Here is a 15,704-nt window from a genome sequence, read left to right as displayed (position 1 = left end):
ACTCAACTCAAATAAGGATGTAACAAGTAAATAGTGGTTCTATCGTCACAGAGATCTCTCAAAGTAACATATGTCAAAGGATTAAGTAACATTGTTCACCTACAGACTTGAGGACTTAATTCACTGGAAGTAGATAATTACACGGGCATAGCCCAAACAGCTTTACATAGCTGAGAAAGATCTAAAGAAAACTAGGGTTGGGACCATCAAAAAGCTCCAGCTCTCCCTTCCCCTCTTCAATAGCAGTCTTGGCAGCAAGAAATTCCTGAATGAAGCTCTGCCAGGTGGCCCCGTGCTCTGTCTTCACATGTCTTTCAGCGACAATCCAGGCCCTTCGTACATCGGGCACCTCGGCCTTAGCAACAGCCATGTCATACTCTTCACTGGCCTTGTACTAGGCTATGATAACATCCTTATCAAGATTTTCCTTGGCCGCCAATTCAGGTTTGAGCTTCTCAACTTCTTTCTCCAACCCATCATCCCGGTCCTTCTCCTCCTCAGGCTGTTTGTTCATCCCGGATTTAACAGTCTTGAATCCCTCCTGGGCCTCATCCAACTCATCCTTCAAGTTTATCTGCCCTCTCCTTCTCAAAATCGGTCTTCTTGTTGGCCTCCCGGACCTCGTTGAAGGCTATATTAAATCAAACAACAATAGCACTCTCAACCTCAAAGAAATTAAGAAAAACGACTAAGTCAATAAATCCTACCCGAGTATTAAAAAAGAAGTAAAATATAAAAGTACCTGTCCCCAGTACCTGGTAACCTTCTTGAAGGCTACAACCATCCCGGATCCCTTTATATCATCCCAATTATCATCAGCCGGAGTATCGGACATGAAGTTAGCAAGGTCTACCGAGGTCTTGGTCCCGACCTTCACGAGCTCCCCATCCGGACCCTTCCCCTCAGAATCACAGAAAACCCAGTCAGCAACAACAATTTTACCTCGGGGAGGCTTGGAAGTCGGGATCCTCTTCTTCCTTTTGCGGGGAAGGGGGGCTCATCATCATCAGGAACATCCTGAACTAGGGGTTTAACGTTCAAGGACTCGCTACCAGGATCCACCACATTCTGAGGAGCAGATGACTCGGCTCCTCCTTCGGTATCAGCAGACCCAGACCTAGCACCTGCAATGCCTTTAATTTTGAAAGAAGGTCCCAAGCTATTGAAGGCTGCAACATATGCAGAAGAAGACATGATAGCAGCGTAATCCGGGTTGTAGTGAGGAAAACCTGGAAGAAAATAAGGAAAACCAAGTCAAAACAATAGAGCAGATCCAGATAAAGCATTACAAAAGATCTGGGTAAGCACGAAATAAATTATCCGGGTATAAAATAATAACTATAGCCTGGTATGCAGAAAATAAATAACAACTAAAGCAAGTACCAAGAAACTTACACCCAAACTCAAATAGGGTCTTTTAATTCAAGAACGTATGTTGAAACCCGAGACAATCACAAAAAGCTCTAATCTGGTCAACAACTTCACCCTCAAGAACAACCGGGTGAAACTTTATTTGAATTTCAACTAGAGTAAAATATGGGAGGTAAGCCAAATCCATTCCGTTCAGCAAAATTATCTCGCCATTCCAGTACTTCAATGAAGTCTGGTGCATAACCGGCTTTGACCTACCCGGACCATACCCACACTCAGCAGCCCGGAACCAGATATCATAAAATGGTTTCTGACTTGATTTTGACAAGTAGAAGAGTTGATGGAATAACTTCAGGGTAGGTTGTAATCCGGCCTTATTGCAATAAGCTATGAACCAGGTCATAGACTTGATCCCATTGGGAGTAATCTACATGGGGAATATCTTATGAACATGCTTATAAAGTTGCTTAATAAATATGTAGCACCGGGGATTCCACCCAGACCTGAGATGCTCCATCCAAACTGGGACAAACCTATTAGTCAGCCGGTGGTAGATTCTTTCGTGAGGTTTAGGCCATCTCCACTCAATGTCCGGGGTCAATTGAAATGCGGCATGGACCGCTTTATCCATCTCAACCGGGTCCGCATCAGCAAAAGAATGCTTCAAGGCTTAGTGCTCCTTGCTTATTGTCGTGTCCGCAAAAATATGATCCAATGTCACCTGATTGTAAGCCCCAGATGATCATTTGGATGCTTCTCGTACTTGAACTTACAATAATAAACATAATTTTCAATATCCCGGGCCCTCATCACAAAGTGGTATTTGACATCAATCCAGTTCCTTCCAGAGTGAAGGGTATAGATCGATCCGGGAGCTTCTTATACCGGAATCTGCTAATAATCTCAGTTTTATTTTTTCAAGTTTTATTTTTTCACTAAGTGGTGTGGACCCGGCACGTTATGTTAGTCTTACCATAACCTGCCAATCCGGATCGGCAATGCAAGTCCAACGCGGACATACATCACTAGTCCGGGATGGCATTATCCTAAACATGATATTCCTACTTATCAAAAATAAAAAAGCAAATCCACAAAAACAATCATCCATACCCAGGTATAAACCCTAACCCGGGTATAACAACAACCCTATCCCAAGAACACAAAATACACAGACTCAATACAATAACCATACCCGAGTATAAACCCCTGCACGGCTATAAACCAAAACCCCAAACCAATAATAGTTCCATCAAGAATCAAACAACCAAAATATGTTCTTTTTACACATACTCACATATATTTTAACCAAGAACACACATACAAACCCGGAAAATTCCAAACCAAAATTGAGACAAAAATCAAAACAAACAAAGCCATTTCCTTATATATCTAAACAAGAACTTGAAATAAAACACAAAGCACAAATACTTAGCCAAAAATAACAAAAATAAACCATACTTTAGTTCAAATTTATGAATGAAAAACAAAGAAAAGCATGCAAAACTTGGATGTGCAATAAAGACAACAAAAAAAAAGAAAGGAAGCTTACAAGTCAAATCGAATAAAGAGGTGAAACGAAGAACAATCACGGTAGGAGTGAAACGGGAAAACCTACAGCCTTCGACCTCACCGAAAAATTGAGAGAACAACATAGTGTTTATTGTTGGGTTTTTTGGTAAGAGTAAATAAAAAAAGGGGTTAAATATCAAAGTGGTCACTCAACTGAAGGTCATATATCAGTTTAATCATCAAACTTAACGGGGTATCATTTGGATCACTAAAGTAATAATAAATATCAAACAAATACCTCAAAATATGTGCTCGAGAACTAAAATTTATTTTATGGAGTTCTAAACATTTTTTTAAAATCTTATTACAACCAAATGAAAAGTTATGAATTCATAGTATTTATTTTATAGTGTTTATTGTTGGGTTTGATATATGGCGTTCAGTTGAGTAAAAAAGTGGAGGGGTACAGCCTTTTATAGGCGATTAAGGAGAAGAACCGACCCTGCCACGTGGCATAAATCGATTGGATAAGAATTTAGTTACAATACATACACATATATATACATGCATAGTAATTATTTCAAATAATTATGGAGACAATTGTGGAGCGCCTTTTGAGGAGAATTAACTGCACACGATTCAAATTGAGGGGGGGGAGAAAACTAAGAAAATGTTACAACTTCCCCAAGTTTTCGGAATCTAAGGTCATCTACTCGCCCAAGCCTCCTACCCGGGTCCAAACCTACAACATCATGATGGGTTTCGAAGGCATAAAACGCAGCGGATAAACGTAAATAAAACAAAAATTTTGAAACCCAAAAACAGGATCCATGTATAATTATGGGCAGATTATGGAGATAACGAATCATACCTTTCAAGAGCTTAACTTTCACGAACTCAACGGAGATCCTAGCTATCACGCTTTGTGTCTACCTCTCGGAGAAACACCTCTATGGTATCCACACGAGCACCTTCAAGAACTTCTCACGAACTTGACTACGGAATGGATGTACTAGCCTCCTTCTTGACGATCTGAATTGCCTCTGCCTCTCTTTGCTGCTAGGGTTTTCTCAAAAACATACAAGCCTCTTTAACCTATCATTATGTATTTATAATGGCTGATTAAAAAGGCCCATAACAGCAAAGCCCAACCCTAGTAGGTATTGGATTAAATAATAAAAACGAATTTCTATTATTTAATTAATAACTAAGTCATACTTAATTATTATGAGCAAAAACATTCCTTTTAATTCGAATTTATATTATCTCAATTAAGTCTTACTTAATTATAATAAAATTCAAATAATCATCAATTAATTTAAATCCATAATTTAAATTAACTATTCCATTAAGTGCTCTTTTTGTGCGACCCTATAGGCTATTATTTAATTGGCAATAATTTTATTCTCTAATAAAATTATAAACAATGAGCGGTATATAGTAATACATCATTGTTACCCAATTAAACAATAATTAAATCGTGATTAGATAAAACCTTTCGTGATTAATGTTTTTTGTGTAATATAATCCCTTTAACCATACATATTATAGATTAAACTCGAGGCATGTATTTAGTCATCCTCTTCAACATTTAATCCGGGTTTACTTGATCCATGAGTAGATTATCGAGACAAATCATTATTTGAGCATGGCCATGCTTTTATAATCTCACTCAATCAAGAGGCCAATAATATCTCTCCTAATTATCAGGAGGGTTAAATCATTTATCTATCATTCATATTTCTCATACGACTCATGATATACCCGATGTCCACTTTTATCATCACCCGATCAAAAGTAACTTTTAATATAGTCAAAGTATATTAATCCTTGTATAGAAATATAATGATTTCAAGTTAAAGGATCGTTACACCGTTATCACTGTGAGTCTTTCTTATGACTTTATTAAACATGAAGAATCTCATTGTGGGTCTGTCCAGTACCATGTACTCTCACATGTACCTATGTATTGACTTTAGTATTCCCATACTTATAACCAATGAGATGTGGTTATCTTGTCAAACAACATACTAGTCTATCTATGTATTATTATTGTCCTATATAATAATACTCGACTAGGGACCTTTAAGAATATGATATATTATATAATCTCAAGTTCAAGTCATGTACTTAAACTATACAATTTGTATTATGATTCTAAGGACATTTATTATGCTAACAAAATATCGCAGTAATTAAGGTCATAATAAATACATTTATTGAATGATCAACTGACATAAAGATTATAAAATAATAATGTATTGCCTCTAGGGCACCTACACTAACACATCATACCCGGATTGGGGGTAAGAAAGTAGCAAAATATTTCTAAGGCAACTAATTTCTTACACTCGAATCCAGATTGGTCTCTACAACACCACACCTGGATTGGGGGCAAGAAAGCAGGAAAACTTTTCTAAGACAACCAATTTCTTTCACTCGAATACGGATTGTTCTCTACAACACCATACCCGGATTGGGGGGCAAGAAAGCAGCAAAATTTTTTTAAGGCAACCAACTTCTTCCACTTAAATCAGGATGGGTCCATACAATACCATACCCGGATTGGGGGGCAAGAAAGCAGCAAAATTTTTCTGAGACAACCAATTTCTTCCACTTAAATCTGAATTGGTCTCTATAACATCATACTAGGATTTGGGGTAAAGAAAGCAGTAAAAATTTTCTTTGGCAACAACAAATCTATGTCCCAACTCTAATCCCTCATCCAGAAAATCTGCATAAGGAAGTGGGGGAAATGATAGGGTATGAGCAACCCGACTAGCACCTAACCCAGCTCTAGGGTAGGACAAACTCAGTTAGAGGGCCAAGACCCCCTGACCCGAAACAAGCAAATGAAGAGAGCCAGGCTCAGGTTGATAGTCGGGCCCAATCCCAACCTAGGAGCAGGATCACCTCCCAGCTAGAGTCCAGCCCAGCTTTCAGTAGATCCGGGCTCGAGGGGGTCCCCCAAATACAAGCATACCCCACAGCCCACCAAGAGAGGGCATGTGGGCACGTGACAATGACAGCTATCAACAACCTATAACTGAGACAAGCATGACACGCGACATCACACATTTGGTGCATCCTAAAGGTGGTCCTTACCTAGACACATTTATGGAATCCATCCGAGGTAGGCGTCCTCCGCCTCCAACAACGAGCGTCCTTGATGTAAGGTACCAACCCCTAAACCCTACCTTTGGGCTTTAAATACCCAACGGAAAAGGGTTTAGGAGTTACGCTCTCCTACATACTCATATACACACACAACCACCTTCCAATCCTATCTATTTTCATCTGCCCCAAGCGAGTTCTTACTCTCACACCGGAGGTGCCACGAGGATCAAACCCTCCTCTGGTGTTATTTTGCAGATACCCCACATCAGCTACACCGCAACCGCAATGAAGGTTCAACGAAGGTTCAGGCGCAGCGACGGAGGGAGAAGCCCCGCATACCGGAGTTATCAGGTAATTTGTACATGATTTTTTCCAAATTTATCACCCAATATGTAATGCAGAAAACTCTTTGTGGGTAAAATTCAAAAAAAATTAACCTCTTGTGATACTTAAATAATAAATAATATAATGGTAAAGTTAAGCCGGAGAATTACTAGAAATTTGTTTGTTTTTTAGGGAAGAAATTTGTTTGTTAATACGAGAAAACTTTAAATATAACTTTTACAAAGATCATGCATCAGTTGTCCAATACAAAGCTGAAAGAAAGCGCATCTCACAAATAATATAATATATGTGCATCGCACCGATTATAAAATATATAAATCAAAGAAACTTATTCTTAAAATAATTGTCACAATACATAGATGAAAATAACTTCTCACAACAAGAAAAAATTTCATTTCACGAATATGTATATAAATTTTATGATAGTTAATAATAGATCATGCTCGCACATCGTAGGGATTACAGAGCTTTTGTTTATTAAAACGACAAAAGAAGTTAATAACTTCATGCTTATTCAGATAATAAATAAAATGCTTTTACAATTTATTTTTTTTGAAAGGGAAATGCTTTTACAATTAATGGAAAAACTAATACGAAATAATAATAACTTTCCCAAGTATAAAATGACGTTGCCTATAAATAATAGACGAGAGGGTTTGTTCGACGCCTAGAATTGGTTCAGTATGGATAAGAGCATTGATAAAGGAAAAAGAGTAGTGGTGCTTCTCCCGGAAGAAATGACAAGGGAGGAGATACTAACACGACTCCCCGTGAAATCTCTGGTACGATTTCAATCCGTTTGTAAACTATGGGAATCTTATTTATACGACCCCGATTTCTTGAAAGCACACGTTAGCCGCAACATGTCACAAAACCCTAAAAGCAAAATGACGCAAAACCCTAACTACCCCGCTGATGATCATCTCGTAGCTTTGCATTCAAATGCACTCAGAATTCTCTCCCCGTCCAATCAAACTTACAAAGATACGAACACACGTGTTCTTCCTATGTCCGTGTATTATCTTCTTGGCTCCGTTAATGGTTTAGTCTGTGTTTCGAAATTTAACAAGTTTTTGATATGTAATATTGCTCTTGGTAAAGTTACGGGTACGTATCTTGCATCGAGTCTTTACGATAAACATGTATATGATGATGATAATTACGCTCGAATTCTAGGATTTGGTTGGGATCATGTTAGGAACGATTATAAGATTGTAGCTTGCTATATTTCCCCTAGGGAAAAAAGAGGCGCTGTTTACTCGTCTTCCTCGGGTTCTTGGACTCGAATGGTTATACCTAATGCTGTGTTTCGTAGTAATATATATCAAGATGGGGTTACAGTACTAACTCCTACTACAATTGTCAATAATTGCCCTTACTGGAGATATACATATAATGTTGCACAAACGGGCCGTAATTCTAATGCTTTGGTTAAGTTTGAGTTTGAAAGTAATGAGTTTAAGGAGATGCCTGTATTTGATCATGAGTCGGTAGATGGAAAAGATTTTGATTTTGTGAATATAAAGGATTGTCTTGCTGTCATGGTGTATAACAAAACAGAGACTGTAGTTAGTTCCGTGGATGTACATTCTCTGGACGAGGTATCTGGCATTTGGATTAAGATGTACACCATGGAACCAATAGATGTTGAACCGATAAATGCAGTTGATGTTCCAAGTGTGCAGGTGGTAAAGGGATATGTATGTGGTGGTGAGATAGTGTTTAATGATCAAGGTAAACTTTTCTGCTATGATCTCGAAACAAAGGTGATTACTAGCTTTCTTGGTTGTAGCGGGTTTTTCACAGCAGATTGTTTTAATTATACGCCTACTTTAGTTTTCCTTCCGGAGATGAAGAAGAAGGTGCAGTTCATCTGATTTCCAGGTAAGTCCATAGCAACGTAGCATTTTTGAAGTTTTGAATAATTTATTCCGATTCTGGTGTTTCCTTAACAAGGATTTTGTTTATATGAATATTGCTAGTAGTGAACTATTCGAATAAATTTTTAATCTAATGCATAATATATTATTATTCAAAAGCTTCAACTTGCAATTGGGTAATGATATATGGTGTTAGGAAGATTTTAGATTGCTTTTAGTATCATCTACGTTTCTTTGATTTACGTATATCTTTATGAGAATCTCCTTCAAACAATCAAAATTATTAGAAATATAATATGATTTCTCCCAAGGGCCCTAAAAATAGAGCAGCTCTATATATCCAAGGGGGGTTCGTGATTTTACTGATTCTTTCTTGGTGGACTGGGTCGCTTCTGTTCCTATAGCAGAATTAGTGCTGATTCTTATAGTTGCCTTTGGCAAAATGCTGTACCGATTGGTAAGCTTGTTGTCCACTCTTTAATTTATCAATATGCATTTAAGCTGGTTGTCCACTCTTTAATTTATCATAATGCAATTATCTTTTCCCCTGGAAATTTGTTATTACGAATGCCAAGTTTATAAGGTAGCCTTGTTCCCAAAGTAATATAGGACTTTATTGGTTATGGTATGATGAATATTTTAACATAATTCATACTTCATTCCTCGTAAGCTCACCTCTGGCTCTCTCTCTTCCCTGCGAGGCTACAAGCCTACAACCCTTTCACTGATGTGTAATAAGAAGTAAGTTTTGTTGTTATTGATCTGTTATCTTATGGATCACATTGTAGAGACATAGGAGTTAGGACTGTATTTCTAACAAGTTTACATCGTTTAGAATAAGTACTCATAGAACTGGACTGTCGTTAAGAAGTAAATTTAATGAGGAATTTACTAAAGCTTCCGGCTTACTCTTTAAATTCAGAGTTCTAATTCAAATTTTATTGCTTTGTGATAGTATTCTGTTATTATACATGCTTATCAGTATCATGTGCTTGTGAAAATGGTCCTTTACAGAAATTTAAACAAATCAAGTTACAAATAGGTCTTCCTCGAAAACTTTCAATAACCAATGCATATCTTCATATGTATTCAGCTGTCTTGTAGAAAAGACCTCAGTTGTGGTTGCAACAGCTAGCATTGGTCCTAAATTTTCTCCACAATCAAACATCAATGGCAACCTTTTATACCTAGCATATTATTGAAAAATCAGTAACCTTTTTAATTATTAACAACATTTCCTTAAATCATGTATGAGGCTTGAATGCAAAATAAAGAGGAAGGCGTTGAAGTGGAGAAGAGAGAAAAAAGGGAGAATTTGGTACACAGATTGTAGATTTGCAGATACTTAAGTTCGAAATGTACAGAGCCTTATATTAGGGGTCTGTTTGGCTACCAGCTTATAAGCTACTTATGACGTATAAGCTCGTAACAACTTATTGATCAGTGTTTGTCGACCCAACTCGACCTAACTTATAAGTTGAATTTATAACTTATAAGCTTATAAGTGGAAAGTTGACAGTGACGTATTTTTTCCAACTTATTTTCATTTTTTCACTTTTTTCTAAAGTTTTGATTTTAAAATATAAATTTTTAAATATTTTCTAATTTAAAATTCATGAACTAAGATAATTGTATTTAATAATTATTTATTTTAATTCATTTAAGTAAAAAAACTTCTGACTTGTAAATAAATTTATCCAAATACTTATAGAACTTATAAGTATTTATCAACTTATCACTTATTTCCCACTTAATTATTTTAAGTCATAAGTTACTTATTTTAAAAAATTTCAAACGGGCACCACAATTGCATGATTAGAAAATAAAAAGCGTAAAGGATTTGTGTATCTTTCCTTTTTTACCTTTCTTTGTTTCTTTCACTTTATTCTGATGCTTAGATATATGTAAAGAGATACCAAGTCTTTTTCAACATTCATGACATAAGTCAAATTTACCAGGACATCTGCTGGATGTGATTCGCAAGAAACAGGTTGCTTATATATTGGACAAGTTTTTTTGAATTTTTGAGTAAATCATCTTTTATGTTTGTTTTTTCTGACTTTAAATCTTTGAGTTTTTTTGTTGTAAGAAGGGGGGGAGTAATAGTATTTTTTTAGACCAAAGTGCCAATTCAAAAAACTGACTGCTCAATTTAGAGATACAATAAAGTCTAATAAAGTCTGTGCCCGAAAATCTGGTCCAGCCCGATCCGGTCAAAACCCGGCCCGGTTCAGATCCGGACTTCGGGTCTCGACGGGTCCTATATTTTTAGGCAAAACCCGGCCCGGCCCGGCCCGGTTAAAAATCCGGGCTACGGCCTGGCCCGATTATAAGCCCGAAAAAACAAGGTTAAAATCTGATTATCCTAATATATTTTCTTATATATTTATGAATTCACATATACTATAAATATAAATAATACTTTAAACACGTATATATTTACATATTTGTGATTAATAATATTATTTATACACTTCATTGCATAAATAATGAAAGAAAATATGGTAAATACACTATATATATTTGGATAACAATGATAAATTATATTATTCTATAAACATGTTTATTTTTTGCCGAAATTAAATATTTTCAACGAAGTAATGTTTTCATAATATATTCCATGTAAACTAATACATTTTTACGATGATATAGTAGCTAACATATGTAGTTTTCGAGATCTCTAATAAAACTCGATCCGATTTAAATTAGAAAAAAGTCCGGCCCGATCCGATCCGGCCCGAAAAAAAGCCCTGTTAGGCCCGCCTCGAGGGTCCAAATGGGCTCTGACATTTTCGAAAAGCCCGGCCCGGCCCAGCCTTGTCAAAGTCAAAACCCGAAAAGACCAGCTCGGTCAAAGCTCAGGTTTTTTAAGGCACGGTCAAAACCCGGTCCGTTGGGTCTTTTGTGCATCTCTATCTCTAGCTCAGTTACATCTTAGTACTTGTTTAATTTATGGATGGAGTTATGGAGTATATAATTATTCAGATTCGTACTAAATTATTGTCCGTGCATCACTCTCTAACTGACATAGTAATATCTTAGTTATTTTTGGAGTTTTAAACGTAGAAGTTCTGAATGTTGAAGAATTTAAAGAATCTAAATGCAATTATCGGATGCCGAAGAGTCTAAAAAATCTAAACGCAACTATAAAAAATAGTTAATATCAAACTAGACATATCTAGTAACAAGGTGATATCAATGGCTCTATTACTAGAGTCAAACTTCTCTAGAGTAATAGTCTTGAAATAATAATAAAAATTACTTTCTCGGATTTGTTATTTTATCACAAAATAAAAACACACAATCTTTAATTATTATATTGAGAGCTAAAAAATATTTAATGAGACTTTATTTTGTTGATTATTAATTAATCGAGTTTCAAATGTATTGTATTAATCGATTATATTGGGATCTAAATACTAAAATATTGTATTGTCTTGTAATAATTCATAAAGATCAAATGCCTGATTCTTAATTAACTAAAAACACATGCTTCATTCTATAGAAATTTTAGAATATTATTCTAAAATTTCTAAAATATTCTAAAATATATGATAGATATTTGATTCGTATCGATCCGATCGAGTTTTACCCAACCCGAATATTTCGGGTTTGGGTTTGATTTTTAAATCCGAACTATTTTCGGGTCGGGTTTGGATTTAAATCATACTGTTTCGAATCCGACACGAAAACCCGAAATTTATTATGTTCCGAACTAAACCCGAGTGGAAACCTGGATTAATATATAAATAATATTTATATTAGTAAAATATATAACATAATATATTACTTATATTAGTACTAAAGATGATTATATTTTGTACGAACTATTATATTAAAGTCTTACATTACTTAATTATTATCATTAAATATGTTTTGAGCAATAGGTTTCGAAATAAATAGACTACAAGCCAAAAATTGTTATCTTGTTTCACCAGAATTCCATTCTTAATCCATTTCCTTCTCTGAACATGTAATCAACCCCCAATAATTTCAATATCTTAATTCATATGACTCCCTTCATCGAGTCAAATTATAGTATCCCTTTGCTAGAATTTGTGGAAATCAAAATACAATTTGGTAGAGAGATTTATAAACCCGAACTCGAACCGAACACGATTAAATTCAATAGGTTCGGGTTTAGTGATTCGGGTTTTCTCGGATTCGAATTCGGGTTTGATAAAGAAAATCGGGTACGATTTTTGCTAAACCCGTTGCGATCGATCCGATTGTCATCTCTACTTACCGAAAGTTACAATCAATATTATTGATTAAGTTAATCAATTTTTTTTCCTAGGACTGTTTGTGATCCAGTGAAACAATTTTATCTTTCCACCATATTTTTACTTCGGAAAAATAACTATTATGAAAGTAGCTTTTCTCAACAACAATTAACCATATTAGAGATGGTCCAGAACTCGAAGTTCCAAGGTAATGGTCCTGAACTCCTTATAAAATGGAAAAAATCGAATCCAATGAGAAAAGAAAAATGGCAGACGTTAAGACTAAAATAAAAGAGACTTGAAGGAGGTGGACTCGAGTTGTACTCTAGTCCTTTAAAGGGCTACTATTTTGACATTATTTGTATCCCATATCATGTGTGCATACAAGCATAACCTTTTTTTTTCTCTTCCGTTAAATCTCGGTGAACTAATAATTAATAAAGTAATAATTTTCTTAAAATAATATTTTTTTTCGATTTCAAAATAATAGATCCGGTGTATTTTTACTCCCGATAAAATATATTACTCGCTAAAGTAATTTTTTTTGATACCGACCCTATTATTTAAAGAAAATTTAACTGTAATTAACACATATCTCAAATATATTAATTTTACAAGAAAATATCGAAATTATCATCTTATACATCACAATTGTGTTACTTATCTAGAAATATATTACTTGAACCCAAACCCAACATATATGAATTTATGCATTAACGAAAATGTATATTAATGAAACTGAATTGAAGATTCTATTTCAAAATAGAAATTGAACCTATTTTATATTTTAAAATACGTAAAATAATAAAATAATTTTTATTGAGACATGTAAATATATGCATGCGTGACGCACCCATTGATACGAAATTAAATTAACAGGGACCAGTTGTAGTGAGCATGGTAACTATGGAAATTGACTTGTGTTGGATCCAAACCGAAATAATTAATTTATGAAAATAACGCCAAGCAGTAGTTATCAGCTGAATCAGTGAAATGAGTGTTTGTTTTTGAGGTGAATGAAGTGAGAGTTGAAAACTGGAAGACGTAAAAAGACATATCAATCTCTGTGTTTCCCACATTAAACTACTTTTGGTTGCCAAGCATTGGATATTTGGTCAGCCGACAGTCTGAAATTAGGAAATCAAGAAGTGACTAACACGATACTAAATGAAAGGGAAATGATAAATGAGGCCGGACCTATGTCACTGTAGCCGCAATCATCTTAGACCCTTTGATTAGCTCATTGTTAGGACCGGACCATTTTATGTAGTACATTCTCTTTTTTTTTAAAATTTATAATACTAACCAAAGTCCCACTAAAATAAAAATAATTAGCCTCATAGTAATAGTTTACACTTAATATTAATCTTTGTAATTTTTTATTTCTATCTTAATTTTCTATTTTTATATGTACATTTAGTTTAATAAACTCACAACAAATTTATAATTTATGTCCGATATTAAAAATCTAAACTTAATTTTTTTAGAAATTGAAATATTGAACTTTTTTCAATTTCAAATGTATATGTATCTCATTTTTAAAATAATTTTGATGAATAAAAATCTCCACCACTAAAATTTCACTTTAACATATTATTTTCCTACGTTAATTTTAACTAAATATTATTTTACTTTAATTTAGCCCCCCACACCGCAATTCAGTGCAACATAACAAGTTTCAGAACATCACAAACTTATTAGCATATAAATCTATTCATATATAAATTAATTTTTTTTCTTTAAAATAAAAATACGTTTTCTCTGTCCGACTGTCCCATTCATTTTTTTATGCTTTTCTTTTTAGAATATCCCATTTCTTTTTATACATTTCAAAATTAACCAAATATAATAAAAATTTTATAATATAAAAATTAACAACACCCACCACTTTCTTCCATTACATTAATTTTATACATTAAATATTATTTGATCCCAACACTTTATCCCCTTTTCTTAATTTTTCTCACAACATTCCATTTTTTCTTAAAATTATGCCCAAATCAAATGTATACATCTACACGGGATGAAGGGAGTAATATTTAAATAAAAATAGAGAAAAAGAAAAATATAATAATGAATTATAGAACTACACTTGATAGTAACCTTAAAATGCGTACTATGAGGGAAAAATATGTAAAAAGGTGAGTGGGATTAAGGGAAAAATAAAGAAAATGGTAATTAATATCGTAAATTTTTTAAAAAAAATTCATCGAACACTAGATTTTTTTTTTGTTGCTAAATGAACACTAGAATTTTATGATTTATAGAACTAAACTTTAATGTACATTTAGGTTGATATATAAAGAATATAGAATAAAAAATAAATTTAAAATTTTAGTTAATTATAACACAAATTTAATTATCTTTTAATTTTATCCACCCACTAAAGACACATCATTGGAGCAAAGAATTTGACGAAGTCTCTATGACAAACGTGGCGAATGCGATTGCTAGATTGCGTTAAAGATTACTGTTGTCAGTGGTCCGGGTCATGAGCTAGACAACCCTAACAAACAACCAACCCTCTGGTCCTTTTCCCCTTTAACACTTGTGTTCTGCTCCACTGGACCAAAGATTCGCCACTAACCAATTTGATTCTTATGTTTTGCACCGTTAAGTTTGAGATCGCGGACATCATCAAATTTAATTTTTTTTTCCTGTTCCAAAACTATTTTTTTATTTAATTATGAAAAGATAACTTAAATCAATAAACAGATTACAAGCATTATCACAAAAAATTTTTAAATTGCAAATCATCTAAGTGAAAATGTTACTTAAAAAATATTGTATTTTATTTAAGAAATATCATACTGGTAGAATTCTAATTTTAATTAATCCGATGGAATATTATTAAACAAAACATTCATCTTCCGCCAATTCTTTTAAGATAACATGTTCATATGAGAACGGCTTTTGTGTAAATTATTTGGAAAATTGAGAAAAATGCCAAAAATAACAGTTTTTTTACAATTTTTTTACCAAAATAACGGATTTGAGTTTCAAAGGCTAATTCTACCATTTTGAATACGCTAATCTCATATGGGTATTATGCAAAAGGAATTCTAAACCGCAGAGGTTAAAAGTCATCTTCCCCTACTTACATAGAATAACAAAATTGTACGACTTTATGTATATTTATGTTTGTATCGATCTATAGAAATCACTTAAACGAATCCAACATACACATATTTATACATTAAAACATGTATGGATGGTGATTAATTATGAGAATTAAAAGTCTTGAAAGGAGAAGATGTAT

At 34.1% G+C, this 15,704-nt stretch overlaps 1 protein-coding gene across 1 annotated transcript; it reads left to right on the top strand.

Moving 5' to 3' along the window:
• Positions 1-7,025: 7,025 nt before the first annotated feature.
• LOC141719827 (F-box/kelch-repeat protein At3g23880-like) lies at positions 7,026-8,219 on the top strand. The gene has a single exon (XM_074522197.1). It carries the CDS (start codon positions 7,026-7,028, stop codon positions 8,217-8,219), a length of 1,194 nt encoding a protein of 397 aa, XP_074378298.1.
• The last annotated feature ends 7,485 nt before the right edge of the window (positions 8,220-15,704 follow it).

Source organism: Apium graveolens, chromosome 4 (assembly GCF_009905375.1).
Source record: "Apium graveolens cultivar Ventura chromosome 4, ASM990537v1, whole genome shotgun sequence".
NCBI classification, from domain to species: domain Eukaryota; kingdom Viridiplantae; phylum Streptophyta; class Magnoliopsida; order Apiales; family Apiaceae; genus Apium; species Apium graveolens.
This window is presented reverse-complemented; position numbering and strand designations above follow the sequence as displayed.